Source organism: Centroberyx affinis, unplaced genomic scaffold, assembly GCF_046629955.1.
Source record: "Centroberyx affinis isolate AG114_WGS23_722 - 3 ecotype Tasmania unplaced genomic scaffold, CSIRO-AGI_Caff_v1 ptg001926l_1, whole genome shotgun sequence".
Classification (NCBI taxonomy): domain Eukaryota; kingdom Metazoa; phylum Chordata; class Actinopteri; order Beryciformes; family Berycidae; genus Centroberyx; species Centroberyx affinis.
The window spans coordinates 67,318-86,243 of NW_027280288.1; the positions used below are offsets into that span (position 1 = coordinate 67,318).

At 37.5% G+C, this 18,926-nt stretch overlaps 2 protein-coding genes across 2 annotated transcripts; one reads left to right on the plus strand and one right to left on the minus strand.

Moving 5' to 3' along the window:
• The first annotated feature begins 826 nt into the window (after positions 1-826).
• Positions 827-6,249, plus strand: sat2b (spermidine/spermine N1-acetyltransferase family member 2b). Its single transcript, XM_071530411.1, has 6 exons — positions 827-966; positions 1,208-1,259; positions 2,698-2,781; positions 3,025-3,126; positions 3,294-3,334; positions 4,217-6,249. Exons 1-6 carry the CDS (start codon positions 904-906, stop codon positions 4,394-4,396), a joined length of 522 nt encoding a protein of 173 aa, XP_071386512.1. The 5' UTR covers positions 827-903; the 3' UTR covers positions 4,397-6,249.
• Positions 6,250-7,770: 1,521 nt separating this feature from the next.
• On the minus strand, positions 7,771-11,739 carry LOC139653546 (claudin-15-like). Its single transcript, XM_071530409.1, has 5 exons — positions 11,523-11,739; positions 9,225-9,389; positions 8,272-8,353; positions 7,991-8,101; positions 7,771-7,870 (listed from the first exon to the last, which is right to left on the minus strand). The coding sequence occupies exons 1-5, from the start codon at positions 11,737-11,739 to the stop codon at positions 7,771-7,773; spliced, it is 675 nt and encodes a 224-aa protein (XP_071386510.1).
• Positions 11,740-18,926: the final 7,187 nt, after the last annotated feature.

Here is an 18,926-nt window from a genome sequence, read left to right on the forward strand (position 1 = left end):
TGAATCTAAACAGCACTGTTCCTTCTCGCTGGATAACAGGGCCTCCAGTAGCAAGGTCAATCATGGATGCAAACACAACAAACACCATGGATCTCTATTACCCACCATACAATGCAGGCCAATGACAAGGACTCACAAATATGCACAAAGAAAGATTAAAACATAACGAGCGGCTGCTGGCTAAGGGCAATTTGAAGCATTTTCTGTGGCACAGGTCTTTCTGCTGTTTCTTTGCCATGAGTTGGATGCTCCCTGCGGGGAAATGGCTCTAATGTGTGTTTGTATGAATTGTACACATTGTATGAAGGCCTGCTTACAAAGTCTAATACACAGGGTGATAATATGTTAGTTGTAAAAACCAGCTGCACCATAATCTACTTTATAGCCCTATCCTCACTCTATTTTCTGACTAGGGGTTACTATGAGTATTTTACCTGAATACACATTTTTTGACAGGGACACATTTTGCGCTAAACCAGAACACTTCCGGTTTCGGCGTTATGTGTAATGGCATCAAAACATGTAGTGTGTAATGTTTAATCTGTTTGGCCTTTGTAGTCCAAAAATTGCATTTCTCTATTTAAATATAGAGGGGGATTTAAAACAAAATTGTTAGAACAATAATTACCATAAAAAAAGCATTGTACATAATGTGATGTTGCATTTTGCTGTTTAGTTATTAGCTTTTTGTGCAGAATGAAGTTTTTAGTCAATATCAGTGTTGTGGATTTGTAGAGATGGCGCTTTTATTCTGAAAAAAAACGGACCGGAAGTCTTATTCATGTTCTGGCTCGAGGAAAACAGGCAACACATGCGCGAGGCGCTGGTTTGTGCAGGTCTGTGATTGTGAACTGTCACTGTCGATAGCCATTATTAACGAGCGTTATTTGTTGTGTCTGCAATATGAATTTCAAAATACGTGCTGCTACACAAGATGACTGCAAAGACATATCCAGGATGATAACGGTGAGTCCGTGCCGCCGGTGTTTATACTGTAACTAACGGCAGTATCTGCTTCCAGCCAGTTGTAGCTAACTTGGCTCCAACAATGTTCCAGGTTTCCCATTTAAAGTGTTTCATTGTTACATTCACAGTGAGTTGAGTTTGCAGCAGAAACCGAACCGTAAGCCTTGTATCTAACGTTACAGACTTAGTTACGTCGGATTCAGACACGTGGATTCTTATTTCATCTTGGCTTTTGTTACAGGACTTGGCTGTATATGAAAAAATGCCCGATCAGGTGAAGATATCCCATAAAGGTAATTTTGCACCGTTGCATTTTAACGAGGCAGATGCAAATAATAGAAGCGAATAGAAAAGTCCAATTCCAACTTAACTACTTTACAAATCATCACGATTGGCCAAATGGTTACCAATGGGGAAAATCATTGACGTTTTGTAAATGTGGGTCATAGTAGGATTGAACAATGTGGTTAAAATATCATCTTGTGATATATTTATTTTTGGTGGTGTTAGGATATGATATCGATGATATATGGCTTTTGAGAATCAGAATCACTTTAGCCCATTTCCCTAGTAAGCCTGCAAATAAATGTACAGGAGTTTGTACTGGTTACACTGGTGACATTGTAGACATGAGATACATATATAATACCACAAGTACTGGCTTACTTGGCACGGGGACAATAAAACCTCACATTCAATACAAGTGGAGACTACCCATCAATCTACAAATATACATTAAATCACTATGTGCATTCAGGCAACAGAGAATACACTGTAATATGTCTGCTGTAGAGAGGAGTCTTCAGTTTCCAGCACTGCATTGGCACCATGCAATGTTTATACTGATTAGGATGAAATAAATGAAATAAACTATGAGTCTTACGGAGCATGGACATGATTCCTGAGGCCAGTGTACAAAGACTTGTGCAGATATTATGAGTAGTGCAATATTGTGGAAACAGAGCTGGGTAATGATAAATGGAGTGGACTAATAAGTAACAGTAATGGCATTACAGTTAGTTCCATGGAGGGGGGGGTAAACTTCAATGCAACAGTGAACATAAATACACCAGATAGACAGAGACAGTACAAAGTACACATAATATACCTATCCTTTTCATGTTGTTGGGGACAGACATTTTTTTCAACTTTCCAACTAATTTTCGTACTGAACTCTTGGGGCAAGTTAGTCGTGAGAAAAACACGCAGAGCCGGCTGCACTGATAACTCGGACCCTTCTTTATTTGTTCTCATTTACTTCAACCATGTATTCCATACTGCCTAATTTAGTGCCAAATTCACAGAATATTTAGATCTACATGCAAAAACGGCTAAAAGGAGAACCTGAAAATAAGCTATCATGAGTCATGTGATTATTATCCCATTGCTGTTACCTCAGTAGCATTGAAATGTCATGGAATTTGTTATGACATTGTTAAAGAGTCAGATCCCAGACACTTGCATCCCAATGCGCTTATCACTCCAGCCGTTCTGTTGATGAGGTTATATTGCAGAATTTATATGGAGTGAAACTCTGTTGCCTCTCGACAAACATTTATATCCAGTTGGGAGTGGAATGTGCCAGGGTGACACTGCCTCCATCACAGCGTGCCGTGATGGGAGTCATATAGATGCTTGTGGTTTTCAAGGGTGTTACTTCCAGTGGAAAGTCAATGAGATGTTTTCATGTGCGAGTAAATGAGACTGATCTTCTTTCCTGTTTTACCTCAGAACTGGAGCGTGATGGGTTCTGCCCAAACCCCTTCTTCAAATGCCTTGTTGCGGAAGTATCAGAGGAGCATAAAACTAAAGAAGGTAAAATCTCAATCAGGCCTATTTGATTCTCTCAGATAAGTTCAAATCCACATCTATTTGTCATCTAATCAGTAACTATTTCTCACATTAGCAATGCATGAATATGTTTGCAAATACTCAGCAAGTGACATTTTAGTTTAGCATCTGGCAGCCGGTTGGCCACTTCTGTGCACTATATTTTTATTTATTTAGGTATTTTTCCTGCTTGTCTTTTTGATGGCCTGTGTCTTTGTGCCCATACAGGACACACAGTCGTCGGGTATGCCCTTTTCTTTTACACTTACAGCACATGGAAGGGCCCGTCCGTGTTCATGGAGGATCTGTATGTGATGCCAGAGTTCAGAGGTAAAGTGAGCGTTGGTGCAATGTTGTCAGCACAGCTTGAAAAAACTAAAATAAAGACACTCTGATGTCCAAATGTTTGCTATTCAGATTCTGTACAGAATGAGATTGTTTACTCTAAACTAATATTTTCAACCTCATGTTTGTTTTGTTCATGCTCTTCTCTACAGGAAAAGGCATTGGCAAAGGTTTAATGAGCAAAGTAGCTCAGGTAAGGATGTTCTCAGTAATCAGTGTTTTACTTACCGCTTCTTAAAGCCACAAGGAAATGGCTTTTCAGTAGTGTCCGTGTTTCAGCATATTTACTGTGGATTCTAGATTCATATAAATTCTAGCCACCAGGATGCAACCATGGCGTCTTAGGAAAAGGAAACAGGGTTTTCGGGGGTGAACACACAAAAATGCACCACCATAATATGTGGCCACCTGTGTCACTTTGAAAGTTGCAAAGTTGCAGGTTTTATATGATGGGAGGGTTGGAGGGGGGATTGTTGAAATATCTGTGATGGTATTATTTTTATATATGTCTATTAGGGAGCTAGGGACTGTATTTGATCTGGTCAGGACAGGAATATTCGCAGTACGGTGTCAAGCAAAGATGGTAGGACAGGTTAGGGTGGTTTACTTAACAGGAACAGTATTTTTATGTCTGAGCAGGCGTAAATGTGTCTGGTCTGGAAAGGAAATGTAGAAACAAGGGTCTTACATATGGATAAATGGTGCAAGTTAGGCTACTTGGCTCACTAAGAGATGTGCATCAACCTCAGTTGTGACACAGTAATCTGAAGCTTACTGTATGTAGTAGCATACATTACACTAAAAACATAAGCAGTCTAAGGAATACAAGCGCATCCTCCGAACTACTCACTAGAGGGCGCACAAGGCTCACAGACCTTGAGACTCGGATAATGTCTTGAACTCTTTGCAATTACATAGAAATAATATGGACTTCTGGTGAAAATACAGGTAAATTAACATATTCTGTGAACTTAAATAATAAATAATAATCAATAAATAATACTGGTACTAAACATGACGTGCAACATATACTGCAGCTATCACAAGGTACTAACGTACCATTTTGTTTGCTTAGGTGGGGAAAGAGAAGCAGTGTGTGAGGCTGCAGCTCTCGGTGTTGGACTGGAACACTCCCTCTCTAGACTTCTATGTTGCAAAAGGAGCTCAGGACCTTACTGCCAGTGAAGGGTGGCACTTACTTCGGTTTGATGGAGAAGCCCTGGACAAATTAGCAAATGAAGCTCCTGAAGATTAGAAGTTTGCAAAGTTAAATCTTTTTATACTGTGAAGTACTTGTGGGCGTTGCTTGGTTGTGTTTTTCACCATGCCCAGTCTGCCATCAACACTAACCCACCTTAAGACAATGATGCCAAGCTGAGCTTCAGGCTGCCTGGTTCCTTTGACTGGATTTAAGATCACACTGATTTCAATTACATATAAAAAATGATCTTACTTTGTTGATTATTACTTGTGGACTGCTAAAGATAAACTTAGTTTTCACTACTTTTTAACTCAGTAAGCTTTATTGTAGGTTTATGGTTAGTAATCTCTTTTCAAAATGTATGTTTCTGGTAAAGATCATGAATTTAGTTATTCATGATAAATTCATTTGTGTTGGTCAATAGGAAAATGAACAGGGATTTTCTCTTGAATGAATGAATGAATGATTGAATGCAAACATTAGTGACTGACAATTGTTCCCTACTGAACCTAAAATATAAAACCGTGATCTCAGTACTAAAATATGTGTCTGTGTGCACAGTAGGCCTACACTATTTTTATATACATCATAGTATATGCTAACCATTAGCATCGAGCACTGGAGCCAACGGAGCCTTGTGGAGTCAAGATAAAGTCACATAGAATTGCAAACCAAAAAGTATATATTGCAAATGAAAGTGAAGTATTGAAAGTAATGAAAAAAAAACAAATGTACTTGAATAGTTAACTTGATGTTTGCAAGAAATGTATCACTTTGGGCTCTTTTGTTGCATTTGTGATATTGGTTTCTTTTTGGCATTACTCAGTTTCTTTGCGATACTGGGGTGGGGTTAGAGGAGTGTGGTGTGTCCAGAGAGAAAGGATTCATTAATTAAAAATTATTTTTTTTGTACAGCATGCTCTACCATTTACAAAGGTAAATGTTGAAACTCTTCCTTTCTGAAATTGTTTTTGTTTTTTTTCAGAAAAATCTTTTCTTGAACAAGCTTCCTATCATTTTTGAAGTGATGCCCATGTTCAGATTTCCACCCCTGCCCTGCAGAGTGCATACCATTTTATACCCAGTACAATTAAATTAAGACTTAACACAATCAGTCATTACAAATGACATTTATTTGGGTATAAAATATATATAATATTTACATTTTTTAAAATCAGCAATATCGTGAAGGAAATTGTATGACATTACATTTAAAACAAACATACGCAAGTTTCCCAAAAAAAGAAAAGTGCACAAGATACAAAAGCTATGTTTGCATGCACAGAGAATTTTGTTCTTAACCCTGTTAGCCAAGGAACCTGGTTTTGAGTCGACGCATGTAAACGTCATAATTCTGTTAGAATAACCTGGGTAAGATCATACTCTGGTTTACTCTAATAATATTGTATATTAAATACTAATATTAAATGTGTTACTGTAGCATGTAAACATCGTACTCCTTTCAATTTTGGCTTTTGTCATGTGCACAAACTCAGACTCACACAGTGTTATGGATACATTTTGATGGATACTTTAGCTGAAAAGTATAATTTCTTGTAACAGGTTATTTGTCAGAAGATCACACAGATTACTGTTGGAATCATCATTTATTTTTCAGTGGGGAAGCTAGTGAGCAAACCTTTTCATACCTTTTGCAGTTGGAAAGTTCTGTCTGTGGGCGGGACACCACTGGTAGACAGTAATATTCTGTTAACCGGTTTATTCATGCCAGCTGGGATACTCAGAGGTGGATGTAAACAGCTAAACCAGAGTATGGCCGGAGCAGGGTTATTGGTGCATGTAAACACAGCCTATGATTTGTGCTGATAATTTATAATACAACAAAATACCCATATTGTACACTCTTTTGGCTCATTTAATTTGTTGCACCACTACTTTACATTGTCTATTATAACTGTCCCCTTATATGGTTGTGGTATAATTTACTGCCTTTAAATCACATGTGTCATTTCCTATTTAGGTCAGAGGTTCTAATAATACCAGTGGCACTGGCTATCTGTATAGCATTCATTGATGGTCTGTCTGTAGCAAATCACACTTTATATCTATAACTGCCAACATGAATATAGGCCTATTACTCTTGCTATGCGTATTGATTTGTTGGTACAGATGATGCAATAATAACTCTCATACATCTAGTTACAAAACATCTGGATAAGCATAAACTATATTCAAGGCTTAATTTTCTACAGGTTTCATCAGCTTTAAGTATAATACATCTTGTACAGCTAGGTGCAACAACAAGTTAATCCATATCTCTGTCACTGGTTCAATGCATTTCTCAAAAATAGAACACAACTGGTCAAGGTTAGTGGCTTTTCCCCCAGAGAAACCAACTCTGAAGCCCCACATGGCTGCATCAGCTCACCATTGCTTTCCACACTCTATACCAATGATTATGCTACTGCTGCACCAAAACAATGGCCATAGATACGCTTAATGTCTTATTTTTCCCCCACAGTATTTGTCAACTACAGGATCCTCCAGTGGTTCATCAACCAGTTGTGTAATTTATTCCATCCCTTTAGATCAGGTGTCTGTGGTCAAGATTTTTCATGTGGTATTCATTAAGTTTCTTGATTATTTAGCTGTTATGATTATAGTTCTTATGATTAATCAACAAAGTACTGTATACAAGGAATCCTAGAGCAATCAATCATTCAAAAAATGTTTTCAAACCGTTAAGATCTAACATGAAATAAAGTATAAATGCAGAAATGCAAACATAATACAAAGTACTTTTATGACCTATCTGAATATTGTGTCTTGCCATGAAACTTCTGTCTATAATAATACAACGCCAAGGTAAGAGGCACATGTGTAATATGTACATATTGTTCAGAGGACTATTTAGATTTTGTTGAGATGAATTTCATTATATACCGTCAGTCTTATGAAGACATTTATACTTTCTCTTTTTATAATGGCTTGGCTGAATGTGATTGTTTGGCTGGAAGCGAGGCATTTTTTGTTCATGAAATGCCCAGATTTAATGTAGTGCTGTGAAACTATTAGGGTTAGGGTTAGTTGTTACCAAGGTTTTTACTATATGCTGGAGTAGTGAAGCGGTATTTCCATAAAAATCACTATATATTATATAAATACCAGAGTTGTAATCCAAGTATTAGCCCTCCAGGGTTTCCAGTGAAACAATGATGTCACTACCAAAAAGTTTAGATTGGGTAAAGCCAATAAGGCCAAAAAATCAAGTTAAGGTTTTTGTTAGTAAGCTATTGTACAAGTGGCCAAATGGGTCCTGGGTCTAGGTGTTTTCCATTCTAAATGCTGCCTTGGGGGTAAATTACCTTCCACAAAGTTAACCATGTTCATTTTCTCTCACAAACACAGACTCAATCACAATAAATTGACCCCAACCCAGACAACTTAGCCCCCTACACAGTAACCCCTTAGACATATGCATTTCTTCCATAGTGGCTTGGGGCGGACTGAGATGTTGCCACAGTAGAGTGCACATTTCCTCTGGTAGGTGGTTGGTATGGATAAGGTCTAAAACACAGCAAATGTGTAGCAGTTAGGCGGATACATGCAATTTCCTCTGCACCCTGATCTTCAGGGCAGTCTGTGCAGAGTAAACCAATCCTGAACTTTTCAACAACAGATACTCACATTTTCTCATCAGATGTTTGCAGTCTGCAAGCACACATTAGGCATGAACCTCCACATATGGCAAGTGTGGCTGAAGACCAGCCAATATACAAGCCCTCTCCAATCTCATACCTGTAATAAAAGGACATGCATTTAAAGATTACATTCCCTAATTCTTATTTAATTCATGGTATACATCAAATAATTACATTATGGCCACATAAGTTGGATATAACTACATTCTTGCTTACTATATTTTACTTACTATATTTAAAATACTGATGCAGGTTGAATTGACTTACTTTGTCCCTGGATAGAATTGGTCAAAGAACTGCTGTGTGATGTTGGCTGCATACCAAGACACGGCGATCATGGTACATATTCCTATAGGATTAAAAAACAAAACATTAGGGAAAACCTTACACAAATGTTATAAATGGCATCTCATCAGAGAGAATGTGAGTTCTTGGGGAATAATAAAGTTGGACGCAAAAAGCACTTGTTTGACAATTTCCCAGATTAGCTTGTTGCAAGGAGTAGCCATTCCCTTGCAATTCTGATATAAGACAGAATCTGAGTTTTCTTAATAATTTACTATTTATTTTAAGGAATATACAGTAAGAATACTTTTTTAGTAAGTATGCCAACATGTTTACCACAAACGTACTAGCTACATTTTTATAACTATACTTCCTAAGGAAAGAAACTTCAGCAACTCTGGGACGGGGACTAGGATTTTGTCTGGACCAGGTGGTGACATCGGTGCCTGACAATACTGGTCCCATCTCAGTACATCACTTTTCTTCCTTTACTCAGTGTGACTTATCATCACAATCTATAGACCTTGGCTCATGGCAGGTGTTTGTACAAGATCAAGAGGTTTGTTAGAGCAGGGATAACCTTTTGACTTTTTGACCCCTTTTCTGATAGCTTGTCATCTGTACACAGAGATTGGACCACCAGAAATTCCTATTTACCTTTCAAGGTGCTCTGTGTAAAGATGAGTTTTAATTTTTATGAATTCCTCTTGAAAATGTGCCTATATCTATAATATTTTATTCTGGGCTCCTGTACATTCTGCACATTTTGATATGTGTTGTTGCATATATTCTTGAGGCACTATAAGCCCAGCGGCCTGTTTCTGCATTACTTCCAACACTATTTTGGAATTTACTCCTGACCAAGCATTTTCTCATGCTTTAGAAAATTCAGAGTTTTTATTACATGGCCACTGCATCCATCCCTACGCCACTACCTTGTAGTAGAAAGAAGACTCCTCCAATTGCGGCGATCCTCCCCTTCAGGATGTAGTTTTCCCCTCCTATTTTAGAGCACTGCATTCCTACAAGAGTAGCCACAAGCCCAAACGTCCCAAACACAATGGCAGCAATCATCAGTGCTCGGGAGGCCTGTATGTACCCTGTGTGGGAACATGAATAAATTCTGTGATAACATATTTGTAACATATTTAAAAAAAAAAAAAAAAAAAAGAATATTGAAACTCAAGTAACTCAAGGTGAGAGACTGTTGAGAAGACAATAGGGGACATGAAATAAGGTGGCAGAATTGTACAGTGGTGCGCATATTATACACCTGTTACAGAGATGCTAAACATCGTGGAAACAGACAAGGACACAGCGGAGAAAAGCATCCTAAATAAGGTGCAACCTAGGAGAAGGCCACTTTCTATTCATCACAACAAGCTCAAAAAATATTTGAATCAAACATCTTCATTGGCTCCATACTCATTATCTTGAATATGAAATGATGAAATGGCTGTTAAAGTACAAGCTGTCAGATGTATATTCAATGATTATAGGCTACCGACTTTTTGGGAGTTGGACCCCTTGGTCGCCTTATTGGTCCAATATGTGACGAGAGAATTGGCACCAAAACAATCTCTGTGTCTCCAGTAGATAGCTCTGTCTGGTGCGCATGCTAACACTTTAGCATTCAGCATGGAAAGTAATTGTAGGCGACTAGCATTATCCTAAAGGCAGCTCCAAGGCTTTGAAGTACAGGGTCTGTGTTACCAAACCAGAGCTCAAACATGAGATCATGGATCACTTAAGTGGTTGTTTCTCCTCACTCATTTTCCTGTTTAACCTTAAGTAGACTTGGCAGTGCAAAGTGTAGTCAAAGTTAGTTGAGTTTACTTATAGTATATATAGTAGATCAATATGTAGATCAGTCATCAATAGAGTAACAAATTGTAAACTTTCTGTCTGAGCTCTCCAGTTATGACTACAAACTTCTGGAGCTGAGAGCAAAATATTGTGAATTTCTGCCTGAAATGACATACCAAAAATGAAAAGTAGGCTATATAACTCTGGAAATATACACAACACAAGCATATATGTAATTTCTTTGAAAAAGGGAATGATTTAGATTGTGCAGCGTGCTCAAGTAATGGTTAGGTGTAACAGCGTACAATATAAACTTAAGATTCAATGCCAAGTGGTTTTTATTATGCCAATTTCAAGGTAATATTTCACATGCCATACTAAAGAGATGTCATTTAATACTTGACATCTCTTTACTAGGACCAGATTTATATAAAATACCCAGTTTGTGTAGCTTTGTCTATGTTGTTTTACCGTTCTAAACTCTGACCAGAGGGTCAGCGTCATTGAGCATGAATTCATCATGGGGTTCTGTGCTACACACACACTGCAGCAGGTAGTGGATGTGTTTCAAACTTAAAATATGCTAATTAGTGGCTGAATATTGAAATGACGACAGCAGGTAGGGTCATGCCCTTATTTGGAAGGGAGCTAGTTATCATATTGGCTGATACCAAGAGAGAGGACAGCCTGAGCTTTCATGTAGCATACAAGACTTGCCTGGTTGCTTCGCTAAATAGCATATTTATATATGCAAACTGGTACCTAGACGCAGGTACTGTGGGGTTAACAACCTCAAAACAATACAGTACAACGTGGAATGCATCAGTTTGTGCGAATGTGTTGAAAGTGTTTTATCATTTTATGAGTATCTATTTGTCTAGTTTGTGCTGTCTTATCTTATCCCATCTTATCATATATTATATTACCCATATTTACTACAGATTATAGCCAGTACAGTAGAAGGCTCCTGCTAGATTTTTTAAGGTAAACCTAGATCACATGTACATTGCAAGGCTTGGAGGAAAGCAATGGCAAATAAGGACAGCTCACTCCCCACTCTTGAATTTGATCCAGTGGATCAACATTCAGCTGAATTCAGTGTTTATCAGACAGTGTCAAATCTGAACTGTTTTACTATACATACACTTGACATTTCCTTTACACACTGGAGAAAAGCTACAGTGTATTTACATTTTTTTTTTTTTTTTTTTTTTAAAAGATGTCTATTACTTCTAAAGCTATCTTTCTTACACAACTTTTATACACTTTTAAAGCTGCTTGGAGAGTATAGTCTTTCTTGTTTGTAATAGCAGAAGCAATTTTCTCAAGGTCCACAAAGTCCTGATTCCTTGAGTGATTGGATTGGAATTAATCCTGATCAATAGTCATTAGTTCTAACAAAATGATTTCTGTTGTTAGCCACATACCATTAAGGGCAAGCAAAGATGGAAAGTCACGGCAATTGTGAACCCCTGTGGAGTCAGTTGCGCAGGACATCCATAGGTTTTCATAGATAGTTGATGTGGTGATAACGTTTCCATCCACTGTCGAGACTTTCCAGTATCGATTTGGAAGGGCGACCCCAACCATCACCCAAGCCAGGAAGCCCAGGAATAAGGCGAAACCTTCCACTAACGCGTTCATATTTCCTTGTTTCTTTTGGCGAACCCGTGTAGAGTTATCCAGAGAGAGGAACAACTTATTCAAACTCTTTCTTTAAACGTTGTCTCGGAGCTCTCTTTGTGAACAAACGTGTGGATTTCCGTTGGCTGTCTCAGAGTGCTAGACAAAATTCCCAGCGACCCTTACGCTTAGATGATACAAAAAACTGAAAAATCAATGATTGATTCAAAATAGCCCCTTCATAATTTCTCCTTTTATTCTCAACTCTATTGAACCTTTTCAAAGACTGCAAAGTGTTTATCTTAGGGACAACAGAAAGGTGAGGTCCAACGTTCAAACCTGCTAACTACGTCTATATACTCAAAGCTATTTGTTACCTTTTGACGTTTGCTTTGAACACTGTGTCAATAAAATCAAACAGGTATTGATGGGATTCAAGTCACGTTCTGCCCCTGACTCACCCTCTGTTAGAGGGATGTTGGTAATGTCCGTGGCACTGAGGGATTTAGGGTTCGCCCCTGATTCCGAACCGCGGATGAGCAGTTTCCTTATCTGAGAACTAAGCCCAAAAGATTTGTCTCTATTAGTCTTAACAAACATATAGTGTTGTTGTCCCATTGTCTCTTTATCAGCACATCATGGTGATGAACAACCACTGCCTATGTAGTCTCTCCTCACACAAGCAAAGTAAGATCTTCCATCTTACTTTAAATTTTATTCTATCCCAAATAGTTTAGGTCTAATCAAAAGAACAACTTGCCTTTAAACTATGTATTTAAATATGATCACAAGTTAACTGCAGTAAAATTAAAGAGTCAAAGGATGTCCAACATGCATAGCATTAAATATAGCTATATATAAAATATATATATATTATTGCAATGTAGATGTATTGTTATGATTGGATCAAATTAGGTCTACATAATAATTTGGACTCTTAAAGGAGAAAAATATACATCTCAATCATTCACATGATTTAAAGCAACATTTCACTCAGTATGACATTACAGATTGGAAAATGCATACTCAGCTGTTGTGGACAGCATTTTAGCCGAATCATCAGAAATTGTGTGAAAGCATAATGAAGTGAATAATAATAACATTCATTTGTCACTAAACAACAATAACAATCACCTTTTCTTTTTTTAAGAGCAGATCTGACGGATTTAGCTGAAAATAACCTCTAAGATCCTGAAACATTGTTATAATAAATAGGCTGTTACGCAGTTACTAGTAATAATTACTACTGTTACTTACCTGGGAGTGCAAAAAGAGATGGAAAGTCACGACAATTATAGATCCCTGTGGAATCACTAGCACAAGACATCCAGAGATTCTCATAGATTGTGGAAGTTGTAATAACGCTGCCCTCCGTGGTGGATTCTTTCCAATATTGATCTTGCAATGATACGGCAGCCATTATCCAGCCTACAAAACCTAGGAAAAGTGCTATAACCTCGATGATCTCATTCATCTTGAAAGTAATTTTCTATTAATAATTAGCAAAACAAATAGTTATTGCCTGTGTGAGGAGCTCTATACGCAACTCCTCTATCAGATATACATTTTACGAGTGAGAAGTGACTCCAGGATTTTTTTTCTCATGCACTCAACCTGGTCTAATTTGAACATTGATTTTGTAGGCCGCAGCTACACTATAACTCTGCTATTCCCGCCCAAAATTGATGGCCTTTCACGTGCCTGGCAAGTTACCATAGCAATGTAAGTATGCAATGCGCAATTTTTTTCTGTTGGTTTACAACAAGTTTCAATGGAGGTAGAGATAGTGTCTCATAACAGTTATCACTGCTACTAATCCATCAGCCTAAAAGTCCTAATTGACAGGATTTATCTGAATCCTTGGGAGCTGATTGCTCTAGCCTGTTGTACGCTATTCTGGAAGAAGTTGATGATTGAACTGTCAGGAACCAATTAACATAATGATTCATTGTTTTTTTCAGTGCTAATGTTTTTATGCTACCACTGTATCACTGAATATTTATAGCTCTTGAAGCATTTCAAGAACTATATAGGGCTAATTCCAAAATGTATTAAACTATATTAATGAGGAAATAGGGCAATCAGAATAAGATGACATGGTTTAGCGATGTTGTTTTTGTGAAACACCTTGTGAGGAGATGTTTTCATTATGATACAGGTTTACTGTACATTTATTATTCTCCTCTTTTAATTGCTGACATCACCTTGTCTTCCTGCCCATATCTCCTCTTGAAGAATTGGTAGCTTGTGATTTTAGGGAGGTCATTTCAAGTTCCTTAAGTAAATACTTGTGAGGAAATACTGAATAGAGGACAGAGCAAACATAGGAAAGCTGGCAAAAAAAAAAATCAGGCGGTGGGTGATTTATTGAAGGCAGAAAGTGTCTATATTAGCAGTGGTTAAGCATTAACAAGTGTGAAGCAGGACAAAAGACGCATTCAAATTCTTGCTCTCTTTAAGCACATAAGTTATTTGTATTAGAGGGTATGGATTTAACAATGATGTCTGTTCTTTTGAAACGTTTTGTTGAAATAGTACAGTGCTGTCCACTGAAAAAGAGATGTTGGTGAAAGGCCAGGCAGCTGATTCTGAAATACCTTAATTACTTACTGGTTGCTCCTATAGAATTAACAGCATGGGGAAGGGGATGGGGAAGATTTACTAGGTCTGATGTGGATTCGTTTTTGTATTCAGTTTGTATACCTGCACTGCATAACCTGTGCCTATACTATGTATAGTATAAGTTACTTTTAAAAGTTTAAATGGAGATGCTTCCTTTATTCAGGTCAAGTGTTTCTTTTTTTATGAGATACTTCGAACTCAGCAAGTTACTGTTAGTATCTTATCAAAAGTGAATTCACTATAGCCAGCCAGTAATCAGAAGCACAGTTCAAAGTTCTATCATATACTTACAGTATAAGACAGACATTCAGCTTTTACTCATAATCTTTTGTCTGTTAATATTTTATTTTCCTGCCCTTCCCTCAGTCATTTGAAGTATTTATTCATCAGTGTCCGCATTGACCTCCCTGCTTAAAGGGAAAGTCAACACAAAATTGGCCTTAAGTGATATATTTTGATAGAATATTTTCATTTCCTATGGAGATATGCATGTTATAATGAGTTCAGACTACAGCTAATGTCAGAGGTTGTCAGAGGTATGACAGCTTCTGACAGCTGTGATCTGAAGTCACCTCTAGCATTAATGATAACTATTAATAATTCTCATTATTGATTATTGCACCTGTGGGCAGTTACATAACTAAGGACAATTACATTATTAGATCCAAAGATGGTTTTTAACACTAGTATGATTAGCAGAGGTGGGGACTTGAGTCACATGACTTGGACTCGAGTCAGAATTTGAATTGCGTGAGACTTGACTTGATGCATCAAGAGAATACTTGAGACTTGACTTGACTTGGGTTCTGCTGACTTGGCACGTGATTGACTGCTTGACTTTGACTTGTACTTTGATGACTTGAAAAGGTTTCTTAAGTCTTGACAAAAGATTGTGTGTTTGTGTAAATGACTTGATTGAAAGTGATGAGATTTGTTCCACCAGACGATTGAATCTAAATTCTGTTTTCTTAATTTGTATGGAATGATTGAATTTATTGAAGTTGGAACTGATTATAGAAATTAAACTCATGATGAACATACCAAGTTTTTATCCTATTAAAACCATATTGCATTGAAAATCCCTAGATATTTTGACTTGAGAGACTTGTGCCTCAAGACTTGAAACTGACTTGGGACTTGGAGCTTGGGAGCAAAGCTGACTTGGTAACACCTCTGACTAAGTTTTCGCAGACAATAGTGGTGGTTGACTGTTCAGAAACTCATATGGAGGGACACTTTGGTGTAACATTTTATTTTTCAATATGTTTTAATATTACATATTCCCTGCAGAATGTATTTGAAAAAATACATTACACAAAAAAAATGTATTATTTGGGTCAATCTGCTTTGATTAGTGCATGTATTGGAGTGACACTACTATTGCAATGTTCTTAATGGGAAAGTCAGTGTTGGTGGTTGAAGGCTCAGGAGTTCCCATGAAGATGTAAGCAAGGACTCGTCCTTGTACCTATGTATGTTCTTGTACACAGATACAAAGACAAGTTATTTTTCCCACCTTATCTCAGAAAATCAAAACAACCCCAGATTCCTTTTTAAAAGTCCAAAGGTGACTGCTGACTCCTCTCCTGAACAATGCGAGAGATTCTTGTCTTTCTTTCTCAACCGTTTCTTGAGAGGTTTCCCCTCTCAAGAAACAATGGTCTCCACATTTAAAGTCTCCAACTGGGTGGGATTTAAAGATACTGTTTTAGACTGGAAATTCATTTTTCCGATATATCGGATAGCACATGAATGCACGGTAAATCTTATCTAACCAATAGGGACTTTGTAGTGTCTACTGGTGACTCTGTTTCTAGCCCTGCCCCCACATGTGGGGTCCCACAGGGCTCCATTTTGTCTTTATATATGTTACCACTGGGACAGGTCATTAACAGGCAAATTGCATCCTTTCATAGTTATGCAGATGACACTCAGCTCTAATTAGCTGTTAAACTGTTAATCCCAACAAGCTCTCTATCAATTCACTCATTACTTGCCTGTCCGACATTAAGGACTGGATGTCAAATACTTTTCTGATGCTCAACGATGATAAAACAGAAGTAATTGTTTTTGGCTCAAGAGTGAATAGAGGCAAGAAATTTGGTGATCTTTGATCCTGACCTCAGATTTTCATTTCATTTTAACTTCTTGACCAAATCTGCCTTCTACCAGCTCAGAAATATTGCCAAAGTTTTTTTTTGCTTTGTCAGACACTGAAAAACTAATTCAGTACATGGCTTTGTCTCAAGTAGGCTAGATTACTGCAATGCTCTTTTCTCCCTAAGAAATGAAATGAATTGACCGTTTACAATTTATTCAAAATGCTGCAGCTCACATTCTTACTAGAACCACGAAAAGAGAACACATTACTTCTGTAGGCCTATTAGTCTCTCTGCATTGGCTGCCTGTAAGCTTCAGGATTGATTTTTAAAATTTAACTGATGACTTTTAAGGCACGTATGGGTCTGTCCACTGATTACATCTCTGATCTTTTAACCCCCTATGCGCCAGTGTACAGCCTGAGATCCTTGGACCAGGCCCTCCTCGCTGTTCCTAAGTCTAGACTGAAAACTGAGGGTGATCAGGCATTTGCCATTAGGGCTCCTAGGCTTTGGAACAGCTTGCCCACAGAGCTCAGGCTAGCCCCTTCATTAGCCTCTTTTAGATCACTTCTTTAAACTAATTTCTTAAAACTGCTGTTTTTATATTCGGTTTTAATTTATTAATATATTTATTCTTCTCCTGCTTGTTTTTATTTTCCTTTCCTCTTATTCTCTTATTCCTCTTATTTCTGTAAAGCAGCTTTGTAAACTTGGTTTTGAAACTGCAATAAGGTTTTTATTATTAATTTAGTGCGTATTACGTGTAATCCACTGTCAACTGTGTAATTATTGATTTTCCCCTGGCTTATAGCCTAATATGTTATTGGGCCAGCTCTTTCTGCCTGGACTGATTTGAAAAGTGTGAGTGTGTGTGTGTGTGTGTGTGTGTGTGTGTGTGTGCATAGAGACACATGGCTGCGTTTTTACATCTCATTCTTTGCCTGTCAAACTCTGCTATGACATGAAACAGCTCTAACAGCAGAATAACTGTCACATCATGTTTATTCATCCACTAATCCTGTGCCCACCATGCTGCACAATATCAGAAATTAACTGTGTTCAGTTATTCTAGTCATGTTAGTGGATCCCCTTTAAGTTTTTAATCTGTACCCATGTGCTGACATAATTCTACTGATATGAAATTTCCATATTCCATATTCTATATCCAGCTCTAAATGGTGTAATATCTTCAGTTGTCCATTAAGATGACTTGCAAATTGAAGTGTTATACAACCCTGTAAAGCTTTGTCCAGTCCTCCATGCTGATCTTATTTTATCTTATAATTCATGTGTGGGTAGAGCTAGGTTCAATAATGTGCGTTTAGTAAAAGCTATTTAAGTATTATTTGTCAACGTGAAGTTTGTATTATCTTGAACAGTCAGTGTTTGTGTACTCTATGTAATGTAGTTTCGGTGGAGTCACTGCTTCAATAGTTGGTCTTATCAATCAATATGATAGATAGTCAAGGTTACAGCTCTCTCTCTCTCCTCTGTCTCTCTCTCCCTCTCTCCGCTCTCTCTCTCTCTCTCTCTCTCTCTCTCTCTCTCTCTCTCTCTCTCTCTCTCTCACACACACACACACACACACACACACACACACACACACACACACACACACACACACACACACACACACATACACACAAGCACTCAAATCAGGGAAATTCTAATAATTATTACCAGTCCAACGTATGGAGTTTTACTATTGTATGGATTCCTATTTTTTCTTCTACATCCTCTAACTCAAGCTTAGATTAGATAGATTTTGTTTGTCCATTTGGTATTCAGGTAGGAGGCAACACATAATCTGGCCAAAAGGAATAGTATAACTTGGCAATAGAGGGTTTTTGAACAACAATTTATTTTCAGAATGATTTTAATACTTGCTAACTATACCAAGACTTGGTTTCTTGTCATAACTGGGATTGATTGGATTTCAATGTGTAGACATAAGAATACACAAGCCCAGGATTAGATATGTGGTTCTAAAGTTTATAAAAAAAATATATATATATAAATCATCAGCCTCCTGTCACTACGAACAAAAATACAGAGAAATTCAGTGAGTTTTTACTTTCTAAATTTGTTTTTCACTGGTTTCACAAGGATAAAGTCTGAGGTCTCTAAGTTCCATAGTCACGGGTAAAGATAAGGACTGTGATGGATTGATATACTGACTGCAAAATATCCACAGCAACCATTTTCAATGTAGTATGTTTACCTCCAATAAAATCAGTGTTAGGAGCACCTTTAAGGGGGAAATGCCATTGAGGGGTATTTTGAGAATAAAAACTTGGAGTGAAATGTCCATTCTTCAGATATATTTCTATTCTGGCCAGTGAGGCATAAACCTGAGAGGATTAATTAAATACAATCCCACATTCACTTTTACTGCTTATTTACTCACTTTTACTGTTAACTTTTAAGGTTAGATCTGCAATGTGCCTTGGTTTAGTCATGTATTTCCAAATTATGAGGAGCAAG